At 37.5% G+C, this 25,699-nt stretch overlaps 1 protein-coding gene across 2 annotated transcripts in view; it reads right to left on the bottom strand.

Annotated features, from left to right (window-relative positions):
* Positions 1–25,699, bottom strand: part of LOC132107664 (chloride channel protein 2-like) — a 27,522-nt gene extending 1,823 nt beyond the window's left edge. For both annotated transcript variants that reach the window (XR_009424336.1, XM_059513780.1), the window contains exons 1-22: positions 25,643–25,699; positions 23,281–23,377; positions 22,234–22,365; positions 21,084–21,212; positions 20,824–20,957; positions 19,683–19,760; positions 19,525–19,603; positions 18,904–19,029; positions 18,659–18,743; positions 17,109–17,210; positions 16,872–16,956; positions 6,433–6,588; positions 6,052–6,121; positions 5,389–5,499; positions 5,077–5,290; positions 2,852–2,985; positions 2,149–2,270; positions 1,897–1,987; positions 1,553–1,620; positions 877–915; positions 410–514; positions 134–220 (exon numbers count right to left, since the gene is read on the bottom strand). Coding sequence is in view for 1 of the 2 variants with exons in the window: in XM_059513780.1 (XP_059369763.1) it covers positions 134–220; positions 410–514; positions 877–915; positions 1,553–1,620; positions 1,897–1,987; positions 2,149–2,270; positions 2,852–2,985; positions 5,077–5,290; positions 5,389–5,499; positions 6,052–6,121; positions 6,433–6,588; positions 16,872–16,956; positions 17,109–17,210; positions 18,659–18,743; positions 18,904–19,029; positions 19,525–19,603; positions 19,683–19,760; positions 20,824–20,957; positions 21,084–21,212; positions 22,234–22,365; positions 23,281–23,377; positions 25,643–25,675 (2,277 nt within the window). In the remaining variant the exon portion in view is untranslated. The remainder of the gene's footprint in view (positions 1–133; positions 221–409; positions 515–876; positions 916–1,552; positions 1,621–1,896; positions 1,988–2,148; positions 2,271–2,851; positions 2,986–5,076; positions 5,291–5,388; positions 5,500–6,051; positions 6,122–6,432; positions 6,589–16,871; positions 16,957–17,108; positions 17,211–18,658; positions 18,744–18,903; positions 19,030–19,524; positions 19,604–19,682; positions 19,761–20,823; positions 20,958–21,083; positions 21,213–22,233; positions 22,366–23,280; positions 23,378–25,642) is intronic.

The raw sequence follows: 25,699 nt of genomic DNA, 5'->3' as shown, positions 1-25,699 counted from the left end.
AATGGAAGTTGGCCGTGATGTTCTTTAGTGAACCATAATACCAATAAAGGTATTCGATGTCGATGATGTGGAAATAGTTCGATCCCTAAATCCTGAATGTCATTTTTACTGAATGTGACTGATAAATTCCCACCTCTTTCAGAGAAACAGCTCCGATGAGTCGCCCGATGCTGGTGACGTAAGCGTAATCCAGATTCAACACAGAAAACATGGTGTGCGTCTGAGGAAACAATACAGATGTTAAATGGCAATATCAGAGCAGACCACACTTGTTCAAAACTGCTTTTATGATGTGCACAAGTGACTAGATGAACAACCAGTTTTGAGAAGTTCATTTCTGAAATGAGAACTGTAAAAAAAAGCAACTAACAATGCATCATCATGATTAGGATGTCACAATTGCACGCACCTTGTGCAGTGAAGTGTGCTCCACCAGCTGGAAGGGGGCGGGGTCAATCTTACAGCTGTTGAAGGTCACCTGCTCGTCAAGCTGTTGCTCCTCCCACTCCTCAATCTGCATTCACAGCCAGAGACACAGTGTGTGTGGGAGAGAGTGTGTGTGTGTGTGTGTGTGTGTGTGTGTGTGTGTGTGTGCTCGTATACCTACTTTATGAATACCAAATATCCCCACAAGTATAGTAATAGAAGTATATTTTGACCCTGTGGGGGCAGTTTTTAGTCCCCATGAGGAAATACATTTATAAATCATACAGAATGAAGTGTTTTGAGAATGTAAAACAGCCTTTAGTTTTCTGTGAGGGGTAAGTTTAGGGTAAAGGGATAAAATATACAGTTTGTACAGTAGAAACACCATTACGCCTATGGGATGAACCCATAAAACATGGAAACCCTACATGTGTTTTAAAATGTGCTCACCTCTTGAAGTATCGTATCATCCTCTGCGTCTGAGTCGTCCTGGAAGGAGATGGAAACACACACACACACACACACACACACACACACACACACACACACACACACACACACACACACACACACACACACACACACAAACACCCACCCACACACACACTTAGGCTGAAAACAGAATGATCTGGTTTCTTTTTTCTTTCTTTTTTCTAGTTAAGGATTCATTCTTTTCCAGTTATATTTTTCTTGATTTTTTTTTTGATTGCTCAAATAAATCAGAATTATTTATATCTTTATTTTTTACAATAAAAAGGCCTATGAAATTATAATAATAATAATTTTTTTCAAAATAAAGTTGTCAGTTTAAATATTTCCAGTACAATGAAGGTGTTAAACATTAACAATTTAACTTTTTTATGTGTAATTATATTTATAAAATGAGGTGATATTCCTAAAATAAAACGATTGTACAGTAAATAATTTTGTTATTATTATCACAGACACTAGCCATTATAACAATTTTATTATTACACAGACCTGTTTGTTTACGACTGGATTCTGCAATTTCAAGGAAATACTTGCAATTTTTCTTGTGTTATTATTAAACTTAATTAAAAAGGCACTCACTCAAAAACACCACTGTAAATTGCAGGAGCACATTAGTGTGTATTGGATGTCTCACCTCCATTGCCTCGATCTCAGGACGAGAACAGAAGAACTTCTTTAAATTGAGGCCAGAATCATAAACACCTGAGACACAGAGAAAGTTTCATACTGTATATCCACAATATGTATTTATTTGCTATTTGAATACATATTTGATCAAGTGCACTTAACTCAACATCTGATATTAAGTGTTTTGCAAGCATAAATATGTAAATTAAGAATTAAAAACTTACTGTATTAAAAATATTTTCCATGCATTTTTACACATACACATGACGAGCCATAGAAATTCTTTAATGTGAAGGATGATTTATGTTATTTTAAGATCACAAGAAGTCAATGGGAGGTTCTCGATATTACTTGTAATCTCTTCTTCATCTACAGATGGCTTCTTCAGAGCAGATTTCATAGGTTTAGCATTTGTAGCGGATGCAGACTCTTCTGTGGACATCTACAACAAACAGACACACAAACACACATACTGTATATGTGTATATGACCATAATCAACAACTATCTAAAAAAAAAAAAAAACAATGAAAAATCAGTTGCTGTAGCAATAGAATACAGCATTTCAGTATTTATTTTAATAGTTAAATGTTCATCGTCTGACCTGGAAGCGAACCTTGTATCTGTTTGGCATAGTGGATGCATTTTGCTTATTATGCTGCATTCGCTGTGTTAAGAGCCCCAGTAACTGAGCACGCTCGACAGAACCCAGCAAGAGCATCGACTCTGAGAGACACGATGAAAGAAAGATCAGACACAAAGATCAGGACAACACTGTATATATTTACTTCATATTATGAGACTTTCATTTTATGAAAAAAAAACATAAAAAATTACAAAAAATAAGTCGAATGATCTAAAAACCGAACTGTTGAGTCATGAAATGAATGTAATTTCAAAGCAAATAAATAAATATAAAATTAAAATAAAATATAATATTATAAATAAAAAAAGTAAAATTATTGATTTTTAAAAATCATTATTAAAAATACAATTTAAATGGAAAATTATTCGGAAAATATAAAGCTCATTTAGTATTTTATTTCAACATCCTGACAGCATAGCGAATGGTTCATAAATATTAGTTCGGTTGTTATTTATGTCCACATGATTTTTTTTAATATTTATAAGTTAAGTCACTGGCATATAATATACATATCACTACCAGCACCAACACTACAGTAGGTGAGAAATAAGTGTGTATTGTGTGTGTGTGTATGTGCGTGTGTGTGTGTGTGTGTGTGTGTGTGTGTGTGTGTGTGTGTGTGTGTGTGTCTGTGTGTGTGTGTCTGTGTGTGTGTGTGTACCTGCAGATTTCACCAAAGGCAGTGTTTTAAGATTTCCTGAACGTAAGATCTTGACTATGTCTCTGTAGGTGGAGTTCAGTGTGATATAACGAACATCTCTTTTCATAAAGTCCTCCACATAAATATTATACTTCCTACAGACAGAGAAGGGGTCACTGTGAAAAACTTTGATGCACAACAGAGAAATACTGTGTGAAAATTTTGAATGAAGGCAATTCATTTCAAATGGTTTCACACTATCCAAAATGCACTTTAATTGTTTATTTTACTGCACTTCATCTATTTGTGTCTGTACATTTACATTACAATACTTATCTTTAAAGAGATTTTTCTCCACTTCAGCAGCAGTTACAAACACCAAAACTTAGAGTTTTTTTCTTCTTTATAGTCTTAAGGTTTTTACTGAGGGGTTTATTTATATATCATTTACATGTCTTTTTATTACACTTTATCTATTTGTGTCTATAGATTTCAAATATAATCCATATATTTATAGGTCCTCTTTAAAGACTAAAGGTTTTTACTGAGGGGTTTGTTTATATATCATTCACACTTATTTATAGAACATTTTATTTTATTTGCAAAAAAAATATCCAAAATGCACTTTAAGTGTTTATTTTACTGCACTTCATCTATTTGTGTCTGTACATTTAAATTACAAAACATATCTTTAAAGATATTTTTCTCCACTTCAGCAACACTTACAAACACCAAAACTTAGAGTTTTATTCCTCTTTAAAGTCTAAATGTTTTTACTGAGGGATTTATTTATATATCATTTACATGTCTTTTTATTGCACTTTATCTATTTGTGTCTATAGATTTCAAATATAATCCATATATTTAAAGGCCGTTTTCATAAACTGAGTTTCTTTTCCACTTCAGCAGCAGTTATAAACACCAAAACTTAGAGTTTTATTCCACTTTAATGTCTAAAGGTTTTTACTGAGGAGTTTGTTTATATATCATTCACACTTATTTATAGAACATTTTATTTTATTTGCAAATAATATCCAAAAAATATCCAAAATGCACTTTAAGTGTTTATTTTATTGCACTTCATCTATTTGTGTCTGTACATTTAAATTACAATACATATCTTTAAAGAGATTTTTCTCCACTTCAGCAGCAGTTATAAACACCAAAACTTAGAGTTTTATTCCTCTTTAAAGTCTAAATGTTTTTACTGAGGGGTTTATTCATATATCATTTACATGTCTTTTTATTGCACTTCATCTATTTGTGTCTTTACATTTAAATTACAATACATATCTTTAAAGAGATTTTTCTCCACTTCAGCAGCAGTTATAAACACCAAAACTTAGAGTTTTATTCCTCTTTAAAGTCTAAATGTTTTTACTGAGGGATTTATTCATATATCATTTACATGTCTTTTTATTGCACTTTATCTATTTGTGTCTATAGATTTCGATTATAATCCATATATTTAAAGGCTGTTTTTCATAAAATGTTTTTTCTCTCCACTTCAGCAGCACTTACAAATGCCAAATCTTACAGTTTTATTGCTCTCTATATTCTGAAGGTTTTTACTGTGGGGTTTGTTTATATATCATTTTATAGAGCATTTTATTTCTAGAAACATTATGAAAATGTGTTTTTTTTTTGGTTGTTGTTGGTATTTTTTAGATTTGTGGAGTGATAAGATAAATTCAAAATGCCTTGTGTATAAACATTTAATTCTAATATGTCAACAAAATAAAACAAGAATTTTGAACCCTGTTTTATACAATGTTCAGATTTATCTTCTGAAAATGTGTGCAAATTAGTGCATATTTAATTTTATAATGCATCATTTGCATCACATTTCAGAAAACATTGAATACAAAACATGTTTGCAGTTCTTAATGCAATCAATCAACTGGGGAATTATTTGTTTCTATTTGTAAAAAATTTTACACTACTCATCTTGGGTGACACAACTTAATAAATTAAAGGCAGTTAAATTTAGTTTGAGTTAAATTGAATTTAAGCACTGCTAATGTGCATGTTGCAATACATATGTTAATGTGTTAAACCTGAGTAAACTGCAATTACTGTATATACACTAATATATTACAATATTGATATTAAACATTTGATATGCTAGCTAAAGTATGTAAACTTTAAAAGCATGATGACATTGTAATCTACCCGAAGTGTTTACAAAATCCATTGAAAATAAGTCAAAATTAACTGCTAAGAAAAGTAGGGATATAGAGACTTACTCTCGGTGGCCCCAGCTAAGCGTGGGCAGGTAAGGCAGTTTTTTAATGCGGATAGCCGTGTCATAGATGGAAGGCTGAAGACTCTGAGAGATCATGTTGGCCAGAATCACAGAGATCAGGATGGGTAGAGTGTAACTGATCTGACCAGTCATCTCCATCATGATCACGCCAGTCGAGATCGTGTGAGTGACTCCTGCCGTTAACGCTGCCGCTCCTGAACAGGAGAGAGAGTTACAGCTGATTAAAAGCTAAATCAGTGCTTAATTTTGACCAAGTATTCAGTCGCAGTTGATGTCTGCATGTCTGTCTCACCTATAACAGCATATGCTCCAGGCACTATGTGGTATATGTGTCCATCAACGTTAAATCCATCAGGAAACAACGTGGCCAAACCTTCACCCACCAAACGGCCAAATGCAGCACCTGAAACACACACATATGCATTCCCTTTAGTACGAGAGTCAAATTAATCATCATATTAATAGATACTGTTAAAAATTCACACCGTTCACACCAAGAACTACGATATTTAATATTTTTAAGAGTTTTTCTGCTCAACGAGGCAGCATTAATTTGATCAAAAATGTATAAAATGTAAAAATGTATAATATTATTACAATGTAAAAACAGTTTTCTATGTGAATATCTGTTTAACTGTAATTTATTTCTGTGATGCACAGCTGTATTCTCAGCATCATTGCTCCAGTCTTCAGTGTCACATGATCTTCAGAAATCATGAAGATTTGACGATTTACTGCTCAAGAGACATTTCTGATAATTATCAATGTTGAAAACAGTTGTGCAGCACAATATTTTTGCAAAATATTGCTCTGAATATAAATTTTACCTTTATGGTTTTAGTTACTGTTATAGTTCTCATCCAAGGTGTGAACGGGCCATAAAAATGTGGAAATACGGAAAAAAAAGGAAAGAAAAGTAAATATCATGTTTTAAATGAAACACACAAACACATACCAATGATGAAAATGGGAACGAAGGAACCACATGGTATAGGAAGGGTTATGGAAAGAGCAGACATCCAGAACTACATAACAAACAATAGTACTGCTCATTAAAACACAACACACACACACACACACACAGGCACACGCACACGCACACGCACACGCACACACACACACACACACTCGCGCATAAACACACAACACACATACACTATGCATCAAAAAACAAGTAAAAAATTCACAAATATACTGTTTATATTAAAATATTAAGAAACATCAGCTGATCATTATATGAAGCCTTTAAAGCAACCAGATTTCTGGATAAAGAAGAGGTTTCAATACTCTATGCTATAGTTTGAGGACACAACTGTGTGTCTGTGTGTCTATTCACCTTCATGATGATGAAGACGGAGAGAATGATAAAGACGTTAGCCTGCGGATGTTTCCAGGCGGCTAGGTAATCGTCATTATCAAAGTCTGCTACGATGCCATGATTTGACCAGGTGCGGTTGTCAAAAAATGAAATCAAGGAATCCTTTTTTGTGAGCTGTAAATGGTGAGGAAATAAACACAAACTAGGTCTATATAAACAAAAAGCAGTACTTTAGACATTTTTTTAAAGGAACGTTTACCCAAAAATTTAAATTAGTTGAAATTCACCCTCAGGCTATTCAAGATATTCAAGTCCTTAGTCAAGATTAGGACACATTTCTCCAAATCTTTATTGTAGTGTATGACTGCATTTGCTGCTAATGGAGCATTTTATTGCCTCATTTTGAGTCACTGATTAAATACAGTTCCTTTTCAGGAACTCGAGCTGCGTCAAGCGCTTTGCGGAACGTCCCTGACGAGACCGACTCTGAATATCGTATGCAATCAGTCCATCGGAAAGGCGTGACATCACGGGCGGGGTGACGTAGCGACCAGGAAGCTATAAAAGCATGTGCCGTGCAGCTGGCCTCAGCTTCGCGTCTGTCAGCAAGCGCTCTGTGTGTGTGCATGTCAAAAGTCTGTCCCGTTGGTCCTATTTATTGTTGTCTGTCCCTTAGCCATTAAAAGATCGCTAAAACAGCTCAATATGCCAAAACAAAAGCAAAAGACCAAACATATGAAGGGCGATTCCAAGCCACGTTATATATTGTGTGTTCCTCCCTGCCCTCGCTACATTACGAGCGGGGATACACACAGTCTGTGCGTGGCTTGTCTGGGATGGAAGCACGCTGAGTCGGCTCTCGAGGGGGCAGACTGTCCGCATTGCGAGCGATTGCCAATGCGGACGATTCGATCCCGGAGGGCTCTCTTCGAGGAGGGAACCTTCACCAGCGTTCCTCGCGGTGCTGGCCCCGCTTCTGCTGAGGCAGAGCGGCTGCTGCACTCGTGGGGTTCGCAGGTGGATCTGTCAGAGGGAATGGAGACGGGCCAGTCCTTATCTCCTTCCTCATCTGCCAGATCCGGCGCCCAAACCCTCGGTTCGGAAGCACGCTCGTCAGTTTCTTCCCCCCAGGGTGAGGGATCAGCTCTTCACCTCTCGTGCTCCGAGGAGGTCGATGTGGAGACTGTTGCTGGGGATTCGCCACCCCTGTCGCCCCAGTATGAGGAGGGAGGTGGTCACGCGAGCAGTAGATAAATTAAAAATCGACTGGCCTGCTGAGAAACAAACTGAGCCGCAGAGAAGCAAGCTAGATGAACGCTTTCTGCGGCCGAGGCAACCACCTCCACGTCGGAGCCTTCCGTATTTTCCCGATCTCCATGATGAGTTATCGAGATCGTGGAACCCTCCGCATTCGACCCGCCTCTTTGGCCCCGATTCACTATATTATGGCAACGTGATGGGGCTGGGAGAGCGTGGTTATAGAGCGATGCCACGGGTCGAACAGACGCTCGCGGGCTATCTGTCGCCCGGCTCGGCATCGTCTCTAAAGGCTCCGACATTGCCCACTAAGCCTCTTCGAGTTACATCCTCGCTAGTGGGCAAAGGTTATGTGGCAGCAGGTCAGGCTGGGGCTTGCCTTCATACTATGGCAGTCCTGCAAGCTTATCAAGCTGACCTGCTGAGAGATATTGATGAGGGAGAGGGTATCAAGTCTGAAGATGTAGAAGAACTAAGAAAGACTGCTGATCTCTCCCTCTGCGCCACTAAGGAGACCGCTCGCGCAATTGGGCGGTCTATGGCAGCCTTAGTGGCCGCGGAGAGGCATTTGTGGCTGACCCTGTCAGAAATAAAAGAATGAGACAGGGTCTGCCTCCTGGACGCTCCGCTTCAAGCCTCGGGCCTGTTTGGCGACACAGTCAACACTGACGTCGACAGGTTCCAGGAGGCACACAAACAGGCAGCGGCGTTCCAGAGTTTCCTTCCTCGTCGCTCTCGTGGTGCATCTGGGCGGGAGATGACCATGCCACATACCGGCTCCTCACACCGGTAAGCGCAAAAGCAGAGTGTCGCCGCTCGTGCTCCCCCACGTCGGGACCGAGGGCAATGAGTCGGGGACTTCTAGGGCTAAAACCGATTTAAGATCTGTCATCGAAGCCCGGAAGTCCTCGACGAAAAGATCCTGACGCCAGCATCCAGAGGGTAGCCCCTGCTGGGGTAGAGCGCGGTCCACCTCATTATACGGTGCCCGTCTCACCTCAGTGCCCTCAGGAGGTCGGTCTGCCAACCCTGCCAGAGTTTCAGGGCGCAGCGGCCTCCAGCGAGCACCACTCCCAGTTACTTCGGCGGCCTCTTACACCAGAGGTCAGTCTCGAGAGACTGATTCCCTTAGTAGATTATTTAGCAGCGTGGAAGCTACTGCCAAATGTATCTCAGTGGGTCCTGCGTACAATAGAAAGAGGCTATTGCATTCAGTTCGGTCGTCCACCACCGAAGTTCAACGGGGTTACACCGACTGTGGTCGGCCCCCAGCAGGCTCTGGTTATGGAACAAGAAGTGAAGACCCTTTAAGGAAGGAGGCCATCGAGGTGGTCCCTCCTCTAGACAGGGAGTCCGGATTTTACAGCCGGTATTTCATAGTTCCAAAGAAGGAAGGGGGGTTGCGTCCGATCTTAGACTTACGTCACCTGAACCGCTCAGTTATGCCACTGAAGTTCAAAATGCTCACTGTCAACCAGGTTGTAGCTCAAATCAGATCCGAGGACTGGTTTGTCACAATAGATCTCAAAGACGCATACTTCCACATATCCATCCTTCCACAACACAGGAAGTTTCTGGGGTTCGCTTTCGGGGGCAAAGCTTATCAATATCGAGTACTTCCCTTTGGCCTCGCACTCTCAATGTCAATGTCAATGTCAATGTCACCTTTATTTATATAGCGCTTTAAACAAAATACATTGCGTCAAAGCAACTGAACAACATTCATTAGGAAAACAGTGTCAATAATGCAAAAATGATAGTTAAAGGCAGTTCATCATTGGATTCAGTTATGTCATCTCTGTTCAGTTAAATAGTGTCTGTGCATTTATTTGCAATCAAGTCAACGATATCGCTGTAGATGAAGTGTCCCCAACTAAGCAAGCCAGAGGCGACAGCGGCAAGGAACCGAAACTCCATTGGTGACAGAATGGAGGAAAAAACCTTGGGAGAAACCAGGCTCAGTTGGGGGGCCAGTTCTCCTCTGACCAGACGAAACCAGTAGTTCAATTCCAGACTGCAGCAAAGTCAGATTGTGCAGAAGAATCATCTGTTTCCTGTGGTCTTGTCCTGGTGCTCCTCTGAGACAAGGTCTTTACAGGGGATCTGTATCTGGGGCTCTAGTTGTCCTGGTCTCCGCTGTCTTTCAGGGATGTAGAGGTCCTTTCTAGGTGCTGATCCACCATCTGGTCTGGATACGTACTGGATCCGGGTGACTGCAGTGACCCTCTGATCTGGACACAGACTGGATCTGGTGGCCACGGTGACCTCGGAACAAGAGAGAAACAGACAAATATTAGCGTAGATGCCATTCTTCTAATGATGTAGCAAGTACATAGGTTGTTATGGGAAGTGTTTCCGGTTCCGGTTTACCTAATTAATGCAGCCTAAAAATCCTTTAACGGATTTGGATAATAAAAGCATATTAGTATGTTATGTGTATGCCAGGTTAAAGAGATGGGTCTTTAATCTAGATTTAAACTACAAGAGTGTGTCTGCCTCCCGAACAATGTAAGGTAGGTTATTCCAGAGTTTGGGCGCCAAATAGGAAAAGGATCTGCCGCCTGCAGTTGATTTTGATATTCTAGGTATTGAATATCCACGATCAGATGATAAGAGCAGATCATTTGTAACTCTAAGAAGAGCAGTCTCAGTACTATGATACGGTCTAAATTCTGACTGGAAATCCTCACATATACCATTTTTCTCTAAGAAGGAATATAATTGTGTGGATACCACCTTTTCTAGTATCTTGGACAGAAAAGGGAGATTCGAGATTGGTCTATAATTAACTAGTTCTTTGGGGTCAAGTTGTGGTTTTTTGATGAGAGGCTTAATAACAGCCAATTTGAAGGTTTTGGGGACATGTCCTAATGACAATGAGGAATTAATAATAGTCAGAAGAGGATCTATGACTTCTGGAAGCACCTCTTTCAGGAGCTTAGATGGTATAGGGTCTAACATACATGTTGTTGGTTTAGATGATTTAACAAGTTTATACAATTCTTCCTCTCCTATGGTAGAGAATGAGTGGAACTGTTCCTCAGGGGGTCTATAGTGCACTGTCTGATGTGATACTGTAGCTGATGGCTGAATGGTTGCAATTTTATCTTTAATAGTATCGATTTTAGAAGTAAAGTAGTTCATAAAGTCATTACTGCTGTGGTGTTGGGAAATGTCAACACTTGTTGAGGCTTTATTTTTCGTTAATTTAGCCACTGTATTGAATAAATACCTGGGGTTATGTTTGTTTTCTTCTAAAAGAGAAGAAAAGTAATCGGATCTAGCAGTTTTTAATGCTTTTCTGTAGGATATGTTACTTTCCCGCCAAGCAATACGAAATACCTCTAGTTTTGTTTTCCTCCAGCTGCGCTCCATTTTTCAGGCTGCTCTCTTTAGGGTGCGAGTATGCTCATTATACCATGGTGTCAAACTGTTTTCCTTAACCTTCCTTAAGCGTAAAGGAGCAACTTTATTTAAAGTGCTAGAAAAGAGAGAGTCCATAGTTTCTGTTACATCATCAAGTTGTTCTGAGGTTTTGGATATGCTAAGGAATTTGGATACATCAGGAAGATAACTTAAAAAGCAGTCTTTTGTGTTAGAAGTGATGGTTCTTCCATACTTTAACAAGAAGTAGAATTTACAATTTTGGCTATATGAATTTTGCAAAGAACTAAATAATGATCTGAGATATCATCACTTGGCTGAATAATTTCAACACCATCAACATCAATTCCATGTGACAGTATTAAATCTAGAGTATGATTTCGACAATGAGTAGGTCCTGAAACGTGTTGTCTAACACCAATAGAGTTCAGAATGTCTATAAATGCTGATCCCAATGCATCGTTTTCATTATCAACATGGATATTAAAATCACCAACTATTAAAACTTTATCTGCAGCCAGAACTAACTCGGATGTAAAATCACCAAACTCTTTAATAAAGTCTGTATGGTGCCCTGGTGGCCTGTATACAGTAGCCAGTACAAACATAACAGGGGATTTATCATTAACATTTGTTTCTTTGGATAATGTTATATGAAGTACCATTACTTCAAACGAGTTATACTTGTAGCCTGCCCTCTGAGAAATCCTGAAAACGTTGTTATAAATTGAAGCAACACCTCCACCTTTGCCTTTTAGACGTGGCTCATGTTTATAACAGTAATCTTGGGGGGTGGATTCATTTAAAATAATGTAATCATCAGGTTTTAGCCAGGTTTCTGTCAAACAGAGTACATCTATATTATGATCAGTGATCATATTATTTACAAAAAGTGTTTTCGTAGAAAGGGATCTGATATTCAATAAGCCAAGCTTTATCATTTGTTTATCCATATTGCTTCTGTTTTTTATTTGTTGAACCTCAATTAAATTGTTAATCTTAACTTGGTTTGGACGTTTTTTGTATTTTCTAGTTCGGGGAACAGACACAGTCTCTATAGTGTGATATCTAGGTGAAAAAGTCTCTATGTGCTGAGAATTAACTGACCTCTGTGACGGGAGGCAGCTAGCAGACGGTCGGTTTAGCCAGTCTGTCTGCTTCCTGACCTGGGCCCCAGTTAGTCAAGTATAAACACTAAGACTATTTGCCATATTTCTAGAGAGAAGAGTGGCGCCACCCCAGGAGGGATGAAGACCATCTCTTTTAAACAGGTCAGGTCTGCCCCAAAAGCTCGTCCAATTGTCTATGAAACCTATGTTATTCTGTGGGCACCACTTAGACATCCAGCCATTGAGTGATGACAATCTGCTATGCATCTCATCACCACGGTAAGCAGGGAGGGGACCAGAGCATATTACAGTGTCTGACATCGTGCTTGCAAGTTCACACACCTCTTTAATGTTATTTTTAGTGATCTCCGACTGGCGAAGTCGAACATCATTAGCGCCGGCATGAATAACAATCTTACTGTATTTACGTTTAACATTAGCCAGCACTTTTAAATTTGCCAAGATGTCAGGCGCTCTGGCTCCCGGTAAACATTTGACTATGGTGGCTGGTGTCTCTATATTCACGTTCCGTACAATAGAATCACCAATAACTAGAGCACTTTCATCAGGTTTCTCAGTGGGTGCATCACTGAGTGGGGAGAACCTGTTTAATGTTTTGATCGGAACAGAAGAGCGGTGTTTTGACCCACAACTACGCTGCCTCACCGTCACCCAGTTGCCCTGCTGCTGGGGCTCTGTTTCCGGAACCGAACAATGTACAGGAATCCCTGAGCTAGACGCATCCAAAGCCGTATCTAGAGCCCTAACATTTTTACTGTCCTCAATTAAAGTTTGGATGCGTGTCTCTAATTCTGAAATTTTCTCTGTCAGCCTAACTATTTCCCTGCATTTATCACATGTGAATCCCTCATCAGCGACAGAGACAGATAAACTGTACATGTGGCAAGAGGTGCAAGAAACAATGACAGGAGAAGCCATTACTCACCGTGCTTGATGAAAATTCTTACTGCGGTTGTTTGATGAACTTGTGAAAAACTGGAGCGAGGGAGAGGAGAAAAAAAAAACAGCGATAGGTTCGAATGAAAACGCTAATGACAAGCTAACGAGTGCTAACGCTTTGCAGGTGTACTGCACTCACGGAAATAAAATAAAAGTGAACGATCAAAGTTAATCTGATAAGATTGATCGATAATATCAGAAATATGGTGTGAATTAAGTTATATTTTACCACTTTAAAAAACAGAGAGTGATAGTAAGATAAAGATTCTAGAGAAAAAAATAAAATAAAAACAGCTACACGGAGCTACAATTTGCTACAGAAGGCCAACAGGAAGTAGAGAAAACACTGTCCCTAAAAACACTCTCACCAAAATGTTCACGAAATGTGTAGATGCGGCTCTGGTATCCCTCCGTATGCAGGGCATCCGCATTCTAAATTATATCGACGATTGGTTGATCCTAGCTCAATCAGAGCAGATGGCGGTTCGACATCGAGATGTCGTTCTCGCACACATGGGGGAGCTGGGTTTGAGACTAAACGCCAAGAAGAGTGCACTTTCTCCAGTTCAGAGAACCACCTATCTAGGCGTAGTGTGGAATTCGACCACGATGCAGGCACGTTTGTCTCCTGCTCGGATCGAGTCGATCCTCACATCAGTCGAGAGAGTCAAAGAAGGCCAGTCACTCACTGTCAAACAATTCCAGAGATTGTTAGGGCTGCGTCCAAACCTTTTGGCCTGCTGCACATGAGACCCCTACAGTGGTGGCTCAAGTCCAAGGGCTTTACCCCGAGGGGAAATCCACTTCGAGTTATCAAGGTCACGCGGCGGTGCCTTCGTGCCTTAGACATGTGGAAGAAACCTTGGTTCTTGAATCAGGGCCCGGTGCTGGGAGCTCCTTGTCGCCGTGTAACGCTAGCGACAGATGCGTCCCTCACCGGTTGGGGTGCGGTCATGAGTGGCCACCCTGCCCGCGGTCTGTGGAGTGGTCGCCATCTGACATGGCACATCAATTGCCTAGAGATGCTAGCAGTCTATCGAGCATTGAAATATTTCCTCCCAGACCTGAGAGGTCACCATGTGTTGGTGCGCACCGACAACACATCAGTGGTCTCTTATATCAATCACCAGGGGGGTCTGCGTTCATGCCCCTTGTACAAGCTGGCACACCAGATCCTTCTGTGGTCCCAGGGCAAACTCCTCTCGATCAGAGCAGTGTATATTCCTGGGAGATTTAATGTGGGAGCAGACATACTGTCGAGGCAGGGGCCGAGGCCCGGGGAATGGATGCTTCACCCCGAGGTGGTGAAGCAGATATGGAGAGTATTTGGCACAGCCCAGGTGGACCTCTTTGCGACTCAGGAGACATCGCAATGTCCCCTCTGGTTCTCTCTAGTTCATCCAGCTCCTCTGGGACTGGACGCTATGGTACAGACCTGGCCGAGGCTTCGTCTGTACGCTTTTCCCCCTATCTCCCCTCTATTATTAGTAGACCCATTCTGGCCGGGGCGAGTATGGTTCTCAGATCTAGTCTCGCTCCTCGACGGCTCTCCGTGGGAGATACCTATCAGGACAGACCTACTCTCACAGGCGCAGGGCACGATAATTCACCCTCGCCCAGAGTTGTGGAAGCTGTAAATGTGGCCCCTGAGGGGGCACAACTGTTAGCAGCTGGTCTCTCAACCGAGGTTGTTGAGACCCTACTCCAATCCAGAGCTGCCTCTACGAGGAAACTGTACGCCCTGAAGTGGAAGCTCTTCACTTCATGGTGCAGAGACCGCCAGCTTGACCCAGCAAACTGCCCAGTTGGTACAGTTCTGGAGTTTTTACAAGCCAGGCTCTCTGGGGGGTTATCCCACTCCACCTTAAAGGTGTACGTGGCGGCCATAGCTGCTTTCCATGTCCCTTTCAATGATCAGTCAGTGGGTAGACACCCCCTAGTTACACGTTTCATCCGCGGTGCGCTGAGGCTGAGACCTCCAGTACGATCCCGTGTTCCCCCGTGGGATTTGGTTGTGGTTTTAGAGGCTCTTTGTAAAGCTCCATTCGAGCCAATACAAGATATCTCAGATAGACATCTGACACTTAAAACTGCCCTGTTACTGGCAATCACCTCACTAAAGAGAGTTGGAGATCTTCAGGCCCTTTAGGTGGCCCCTACCTATCTAGACTTTGCCCCTGGTATGGCCAAAGCATTCCTCTTGGACATCTGCAACGCTGCGGGGTGGTCCACGCCCTCCACATTTGTCCGATTTTACGATCTTGACATGCGAGCCACGCCGGGCTCTTCTGTTCTCTCGTCTTAGCTGTGCTCTTCGGATACACAATAGGCAGGGATTTGGAAGTCTGGCAGCGTGGGCACATCATTCCCCAAAGCGCTTGACGCAGCTCGAGTTCCTGAAAAGGAACGTCCCAAGGTTACGAATGTAACCCTAGTTCCTTGAAGGAACGAGACGCTGCGTCGCAGAGCCATATTCCCGGCACCCCTGCCGGCGCTTGCTTCCCTACTCGAAGCTGAGGCCAGCTGCATGGCACGTGCTTTTATAGCTTCCTGGTCGCTACGTCACCCCGCCCATGACGTCACGCCTTTCCGATGGACTGATTGCATACGATATTCAGAGTCGGTCTCGTCAGGGACGTTCCCCAAAGCGCTTGACGCAGCATCTCGTTCCTTCAAGGAACTAGGGTTACATTCGTAACCTTGGGACGTTTTTGTCCATTGCTTACACACTAAAACTGAATGCTTAGACCAAAGCCTCAATATCTAAACTTATTGTAGCATACCTTAACCACATTGTCACCTTTGCACTTTGTTTGCAATTGGGTAACACACTTATTGCGAAACACTACACACGTTTTCTTACATTAGACAATTTGTTCAAAAATGAAATCACCTGTTATCATTGGGAAAAAACTCATCTGGCAAACAGAGGCACTTACATACACACCTGAGACTTATGTCTGTGTTTTCAGTAACACTTTTCAATATTTTCTGTTACAGACAGTTCTGGATTTTGTTCATTTTCGTGGATGAGGCAGGCTTCAATCTGGCCAAAACCAGGCATCAGGGGCATAACGTAGTTGGACAAAGGGCTGTTGTAAATGTCCCTGGGCAGCAAGGGGGAAATATCACCTTGTGTGCTGAAATTAGTCTCCAAAGAGTCCTGCATCACCATGCCTCTCTAGGTCCCTACATTACAGGACAGATCATTGCATTTCTAGATCTTCCCACTGCTATCCGAAATGCTGAATTCCTGACAACTTTCAAGACACAGCTGAAAACTCATCTCTTTCTAAACTACTTGGCTTCCTCGTAAATAAATAAATAAAACTTTCCCTTTAATTATTCCTTATTTTTCTAGCTTGCACTTATTTGAACAATCTCTAAAACTTGGTATTACAAGCACTTCCTGTGTCTGTTTGCCTCTTTAGGAAGAATTGCTTTATGGATCCCCCAATTGTAAGTCACTTTGGATAAAAGCGTCTGCAAAATGACTAAATGTAAATCTGAGAAAATGACAATAAAAATAGAAACACAAAGATTGCAGTGTTTTATTTAAAGCCCATCACTGTGTTGCTGGTGATATGAAAGAGTAATTCAGATGGTGCTTGTGTTTATGGTTTTGTTGTTTTGTGTGTATATATATGTGTGTGTGTGTGTGTGTGTGTGTGTGTGTGTGTGTGTGTGTGTGTGTGTGTGTGTGTGTGTGTGTGTGTGTGTGTGTGTGTGTGTGTGTGTGTGTGTTACCTGTCCAGCCATGAACTGCCCAAAGCCTGGAGGGAAAGTGAGCGTAGAGATCAGCACAGACACCAAAGCCGAATAGAAGAAACAACTAGACAGAAAACACATGATGAGACACAAACAAAGACATGTTTGACACATCATAGACTTTTTACAATATATACAGCAAACGCTATAATTATCTAATATTATTTTTCATGACATTTTGCCCTTATCGTTAGTTCTGCTGTACAAATCACTTACTTCCTCATGAGGAAGCTTTTCTTGGCTTGCTGCTTCTTCACAAACAGAGAAATCTTTCCATACAAATACACAAAGAAGGCGCCACCAAAGCCACATACTATCCTGAAGAGAGAAAACGTTCATGCATTAAAGCCACAAACCATGAGAGGAGTACATTACAGTGATTTATCAACAGTTATAGGCATTTTAAAGAGTATCTCTGTAGAGAAAATGTCATTTTTAAGCCTAAACACACAAAAAGTCTTCTAGTGTCACATAATAGGTTAAAGAAATATTGCTAAAGTGTACATTTTGTGTGCTACTGCTATTTTTTTGACTTGCACACATCTTAACTTTTAAAACATGCTCCAAAAACATTTGTTGTTTACAATTTTAAAAACAATTTTTGTTCCACTTACACACACACACAGTTAGCACACACTTTTATCCAAAGTGACTTTTAGATTATTTTTATATACACTCACACTTATTTTTACACACACACACACAGACACTCACTCTCTCTCTCACACACACACATACACACACACACACACACACACACACACACACACACACACACACACACACACACACACACACACACACACACACACACACAGACACTCACTCTCTCTCTCACACACACACACACACAGACACTCAATCTCTCTCTCTCACACACACACACACACACACAGACACTCACTCTCTCTCTCACACACACACACACACACACACACACACACACACACACAGACACTCACTCTCTCTCTCTCTCTCTCTCTCACACACACACACACACACACAGACACTCACTCTCTCACACACACACACACAGACACTCACTCTCTCTCTCACACACACACACACACACACACACACACACACACACACACACACACACACACAGACACTCACTCTCTCTCTCTCTCTCTCTCTCTCACACACACACACACACACACACAGACACTCACTCTCTCACACACACACACACACACACAGACACTCACTCTCTCTCTCACACACACACACACAGACACACACACACACACACAGACACTCACTCTCTCTCACACACACACACACACAGACAGACACACACACACACAGACACTCACTCTCTCTCACACACAGACACACACACACACACACACACACACAGACACAGACACTCACTCTCTCTCTCACACACACACACACACACACACACACACACACACACACACAGACACACAGACACACACACACACTCACACACACACATATATACACTCACTCAGATTATATTTTAACAAATAGACGTTATTCTGCATTTACTAAAACATGAAAGTGAAAATAGAGGCAGAATCAGTGTTTTTATTGTAAATAATCTAATTAATAAAATAATATTAAAGATACAGACATTAAAAAATATGAATAAAATAATACATTATGAATAAAAATACGAATTACAAAAACACAAAAAAATAACAAAAATTTAACTAAAAATAAGATCTCTGTTTTAAAATTTTTTTTAAGAATTTTAAATATAATTTAACTATAATAGCATCTAAAATAACACTACTGACCCCATCGCAGCAAAGATGGGAAGCTCCTGCAGGTCAAAAGGAAAGTCCAGTCTGTATTTTGTCGCATAAAGAGCTGTAAGTGTCTCTGAGAGAGAGACAGAAAGTCAAACCATCATCGACTGTGCGTTTCATTCAAGTACAAACAAGTAAGTAAGTGCACTTGCTGGTGTTACAAATGCTATAACACACAGCCCAATGTAGCTTATCGCTTTATTAATATACATATGCATTGCACAAACATGTACCTTCCTTTCTGTTCCACACCGGCAGAAGTCTGAAGATGAAGCCACCGAACGTAGCAGACAGAAATCCACGCCAGTAGTTTCGTGTGAGGAAAAACATAGATGTGACTTCTAAGCTGAATAACGCTCCTGAAACACAAACAAAAACTCACTCTTCAGACAAAACCAGCACAATTTTCAGCACTCTTTTAGTCTATTTCATGTTTAGTTTAATGTGTTACTTGCTATTCCTTTGTGCTTATTGGTGAAATTTACCTTCATTTATTTCTGAATGATTTATTTTATGTAAAACAAGTCTCACCAAGGCTGCATTGATTTGATCAAAAATACAGTAAACAATCTATAATATTATTGCATTTTAAAACTACTGTTGTCCTTGTGAATGTATGTTAAAATATAATTTATTTCTGCGATGCTCCGCTGTATTTCCAGCATCATTCCTCCAGTCTTCAGTCTTCACACACACACACACACACACACACACACACACACACACACACACACACACACACACACACACACACACATACACTCACTCTCTCTCACACACACACACACACACACACACACATACACTCTCTCTCTCACACACACACACACACACACACACACGTGTTTTCTCACCTCCAATAGGAGCAGCGAAGCAGCAGCTGATTCCTACTGCACATCCCACCGTCAGCATCTCCTCGTTTCTGCTCTTATTCTGTTCAAAACACACAAGAACTAAATACACAACAAATCTACTGCAGAGAATCCTACAGTATTATTACGTTTTACAATACCTTGTAAATACCACTGAAGAGCGACATGAATTTACAGAGAAGAGCAGCACACACACTGCCGACATGCACAAACGGACCCTACAGACCAGAAAACATTTTATTGTATTATTTTAAACTGTTAGTAAAATAAAATTCAATTAAGCAACTTTTCAAATTTTTAGTGTTTCATGAATAGACATATATATTGAAAATTATGAAAATGACAAAAACAAAACAAAATTAGTGACTATTTTAACTAAAATTAAAAGGAAAATTAGAAGAAGAAATAAAACATTCAATTTGTTATTAAAAATTACAATAGTATCTCAAAATAATCTATAACTTTAATGGCTTCTCTATTGTGAACTGTGGCTCATGATGATTTTGATTCCCATGGTGCATTTTTGTAAAGTATATGAATTATGGCAACTAAAAATAAAAGATCTTTTTTTTTAAATAGAGTTTAAACAGAATAAAACTTCAATAATAAGTTTGCACACTTGAAACAGATAAAGTTCACATGTTTTGGATTCTAGAGGGAGTGGTTTCATTCCATTTCAGTTTAAAGTCCTATTTACAGCTTAGTCCTTTTGAAACCAGTTATCATCGCTAGCTAAAAAACATTACATAAGACTTAAAATAACATACAGAAATGTTAACGTACTGTATTTTAGATAGTTGCCAGTGCTATATTTTACATTTCGATTCATTTGAAATGTAAGTACTAAAATAGCTTAAAGTAAAAAATCTTAATATATATATATATATATATATATATTTTTTTTTTTGTATATATATAATTTTAACCAAAAGTGAGTATTTGCTGGAATCTTTTGCAGGTTTTTTTTATTTATTATTTTTTATCAGTTTTTATCTTTTCAAGCAATCCCTGGGAATCTGAGCCATGACTGTTTGAGCTACAGGAAAGAGATTTATGCAAGACAGGAAGATTTTTACAAATAACGAATGAAATTAGTGTCTGCTCCTCATTTACAGTGAAACTACTGTTTTGATACTTTTCCATGATGTTTTTTTTTTTTTTTTGCCTTTACAAGCCACATGTTAATTCTAAAGAGAAGAGCAGCAGTGTGTGTGTGTGTGTGTGTGTGTGTGTGTGTGTGTGTGTGTGTATGTGTGTGAGTGTGTGTGAGTGTGTGTTTACCTCCTTGCCTACAGGTAATTCACTTCCGAGCACACAGGTCAGACTGATGACTTTGGACACTAATGTTCTGAAGGTGAAATACTCCTGCAGCATCACTCCTCTCAGAGATGTCTTGGTTTCGGGAATCCCAGACCCTGGACCACACACAAACACTAGCGAGTTACTGTATGAAGAATCACACAGAGACTTCATCGCATGACATATGCTTTGCTTTATACTGTATGTACAGTAATGATGCTTTGTGAATGTGTGCGTCTCACCAGTGGCCTTATTTGACACTATGTTTGCGAATCCTGCTGCGAAACACATTAGAAGCAGAGAATAAGTGACCCACGCCAAATACTGCAAGACAACATGACTGTCTGCAAGATTGTAGATCCACCTGTGTGCTGTAGAGAGAGAGAGAGAGAGAGACAGAGAGAGAGAGACAGAGAGAGAGAGATGTACAGAAAAGAGTATGAGATTTTATTATTACAGTAATTAAAATACAGAAGAGAAACATGCTTTAATGTCATAATGAATTACAAATGGTTGTAAAAAATTGACTTAATTTTAATTAAATAATTGATTAATTAATACATTTGGACACTTGAAACAGAAAAAGTGTATTGTTTTTGTCCTCCAGGGGGCGCACGAGAGTCACATTAAAAAACTGACCTGAAGATAAATCACTTTGATCATAATACAAATTTTATATATAAAATTTTTTTAAATAAGTAATACGAAGTAATTTAGTTTTTCAGGAAAAAATTCTAAACAAACACAGAAATAAATATTTTAAATAATCGATTTTAAAACAAAATAATAATTATTAATAAACATGTGGTTTCATCAAATTTCGGAAATATACATTAATTGTTTGTTTCTTCAAAAGAATGAATGAAAGGATTAAAGAGTGATCGATCAATTAATTAATTAGTTCATTAATTTTGCTCACTTGAAACAGAAGGTGAACTGTTCACATTAACGAGTCTTAATCGAAGACAGATATTTTAATGATTTACTTTGCTTATAAAAAATTATATAAAAAAACAAAATATATATATATTTCAATTTTGCAGAAAAAAAACACACTTTATAAATCTATGTTTTTCAATCAATTTAAAAAATATGTTAAATGGTCCTAGAAATGGGCTTTAATTTATTGAAGCAAAAATATTGTCTGGATTATTTGCTTCTTAATAAATGAATTAAATGAATGAATAAATGAATGTCCAAATAAGAACCAATACATTTTTTTTTTTGAGGTCATGTTTATGCTCCAGTTCTGTTGAAAACCTCCTTCATGTGTAACCCGGAAAACAAAACATTCATCTTAACCTTTAATACAATCTTGTAGTTACACTGGCTATTTTCACACACACACACACACACACACACACACACACACACACACACACACATACACACCCTCTGTGAAGAGGTCAACAAAGATATCCACAGTAAAGCTGAGCACTGCCACGACAAAGCCAAGGAGCATGAGGTAGATCCAGTCCGCTCCGATAAACAACACAAAGAGCTGCTGGAAATGTGAGACCCAGGCTGTAAACACACACAGAGAGAAGAACTACATTACCCACAATGCATCAGCGCACATCTGACACAGAGTCAGACAACATTACCCAAAATTGTCCTGTAGAGGGTGCACTGTTCACACTGAACTGAAGAGAAATATTTCAGTTAATGACTTTAATAATAAAAATATAATACTTTTTAATTTTAATAATGCATTTTAATTCAAATATTTTAGTAATATTTTACTTTATTTATTATTTAAAAAAATTAATTTAAAGTGTTGCTGAAAACAGTTTGTATTTAAACTTTACACATGAGACTAAACTAAAAATAAAATATATTTAAAATAAAATATTTAAAATAAAATATATTTAATAAAATAAAATATAATTTTAATTATGTTTTTGAATTTATATATTTTATTAATATTTTAATTAATTAATTATTTTAACAAATTCATAAAGGGTTCCAGAAAAAAAAAAGAAGAAGAAAAAAACATTATAAAGTTCAAATCAAATTTTAATTTAAAGTGTTGCTGGCTGACAATAGTTCATATTTAAACTTTACACAAGACTAAACTAAAATTTATTTTAATAATGTATTTTAGTTAATATATTTTAGTAATATTTTAATTTATTTATTATTTTTTTTACAAATTCATTCAGGTTTCCAGGAAAACAATTATAAAGGTCAAATCAAATTTTAATTTAAATTATTGCTGAAAACAGTTTGTATTTAAACATTACACATGAGGCTAAACTAAAATAAAATATAATTTATATAATGATTTAGCATTTTAATCATGTATTTTAATTGATTTATTATTTTAACTCATTCATTCCGGTTTAAAAACATTTTAAACGCTTTAGTGCTGAAACATTGTGGCAGTGTTGTAGAAACGTTGCTATAACGTTGCAGGCCTGTTGTTATGGATTTACTCACCTCCACACTTCTGAGACGGACTGAGATCTGATAAAGATCTTCTGTGGTGACCATTCTTTCTGAGATGTGTTGCATCTTTTGTGTAAATACCTTGTTCCTGCAGTAAAGACACAGATAGTCATTCAAAACTAAATAAGCTATACCAACAATGTGTAATAATAAAGTTGTTACAGCAGGAAAACCTTAATAATATGTCGTTTTGTTTAGTATTTTTTAGCGCTGTCAAAAGATTAATCGCGATTAATCGCATCCAAAATAAACGTTTTTGTTTACATAATATATATTTGTGTGTACTGTGTATATTTATTATGTATAACACACACATGCATGTATATATTGAAGAAAAATATGGATTGTTTATATATTAAATACATTTATATATAGTCTCATTTTGTATGAATATAAATACATACATGTAAATATTTTAAAAATATATGCTGTATGTGTGTCTTCATATTTACATAATAAATATACACAGTGCACACACATATGTAAAAAAAACTTTTATTTTGGATGCGATTAATCGCGATTAATAATTTGACAGCAATAGTATTTTTTAGTTTAACTTCTGGCTCACACCAAATTACAACAGTGTTACTGTGGTAATACATAATAACTATATTAGTTGAGTTTTTTATTTATTTATTTATTTTTTTGCTGAAACTGGATTTTTTTATTATATATATATATATATATATATATATATATATATATATATATATATATATATATATATATATATATATATATATTGTTCTCTAATTTACCTCACTTATTTAAAGCACTAATTTAAATATCAAAGTACGTTTTTCACATGTTATTGTTTTTTTATTTCAAATAAGTCTTATTAATGCATTCAGTATATATTATTAAATACGCGATAATGCTGATCAATCTATGACGATATTTTGTGATGTCATCTTTTGACGCGGGAATTTATATATATTTGCGCAGCTTTCAGTTGCCAGAACTGTTTAAAGTTACTGACATGTTAAAACAAAACCTAAGATTTAAAAATAAATAAATAAATTAAAAAACAGGAAGTGTTCGATATGGCAGAATAAGCCGCGAAAAAAGAGCATTTTAATACGCATGTTAACGAAAATCACTTAGTTTATTATTATTTTATTATTATTTTTTAATTTTTATACGGTTACGACTACACAGGTTTTTATTTTACATATTATACTTTATTCAGTTCCTGAAGTTCCTAAAAGCACTGTTTATTTCGATTGTATTTCTATTACATTTATGTCCTGTCAATTGTAGCCTATAATTATTTTCTTTACTATCATTTTATTACTGATTTTGCTAGTTTTAGAAATTGATAGAACTGTGAAATTTCACTGGTATCAAAATCGTAAACAAACCTTATTTACTCCAAAAATATTATGCTATGATGTTATTATAAAATTTCTTATTTTGTAATATAATATTTTGGTCATATTGCCCATCCCTAGCATGTGATAGGCCTATAGAGAGTTTGTTTTGGTAATTAAGAGTTAATTAATTAATGAAGTTAGTGTGTTAAAGACACTTGGAGTGTTTGCTTTATCACTATTTTTATTTACCTTTCACATGCAAGTTATTATTATTATTTCTCTTTGTGTTTTTCATTGTTATTATTATAAATATCTTTAAATATATATCTTTAATATCTTTAAATAAATGTACAAGTTAAACTAACTGAAAATGAGCCTAATTAACATTTATTTTGTTTTTTTTTAATCTTATGTAGTATTTATTTAATTTCAAATAACAAAAAAATATTTTTAGTGTTTTATATATATATATATATATATATATATTTTTTTTTTTTTTTTTTTTTAATTAGTATTTTTTTCATCTTTTTTATTATTATCTGTAAATATGGCTTTTTATATTCAATTTTAGTTATTTTAGTTATTTTGGTAAATAAATAAGGTAAGGTAAACTAACTGAAAATGAGCCTAATTAAAATTAAATTTTTATTTTATTTATTTTTATCTTATGTTGTATTTATTTAATTTCAAGTAACAAAACTTTTTTAGTTTTTTTTTTTTCATTGTCATTATTAATATTATCTTTAAATATGGCTTTTTATGTTCAGATTAAGTTATTTTAGTACAAGATAAACTAACTGAAAATGACCCTAATTAAAATTAAAGTTTTTATTTATTTATTTTTATCTTATGTACTATTTATTTAATTTCAAATAACAAAAAAAAAAATTTTTCTGGTTTAGTTTTACTTCTGGATAACTATAATTACCCTGCTCTCTATATAATACGTGGAAAAAAATGCATTCTGCCAAAACACCAATCTGATGTAGTTCCATGATCTACCAGCAGGGGAAAACGCAGAAAAATAGAAAAACACTTACCAAATTATTCTGGTCTGTCCCATCCATAGCCATGATTACGATCACACAGAAACACAC

This window comes from Carassius carassius, chromosome 28, assembly GCF_963082965.1.
Source record: "Carassius carassius chromosome 28, fCarCar2.1, whole genome shotgun sequence".
NCBI lineage: Eukaryota > Metazoa > Chordata > Actinopteri > Cypriniformes > Cyprinidae > Carassius > Carassius carassius.
The sequence above is the reverse complement of the archived record's forward strand: the minus strand, read 5'-3'. Positions and strand labels throughout refer to the sequence as shown.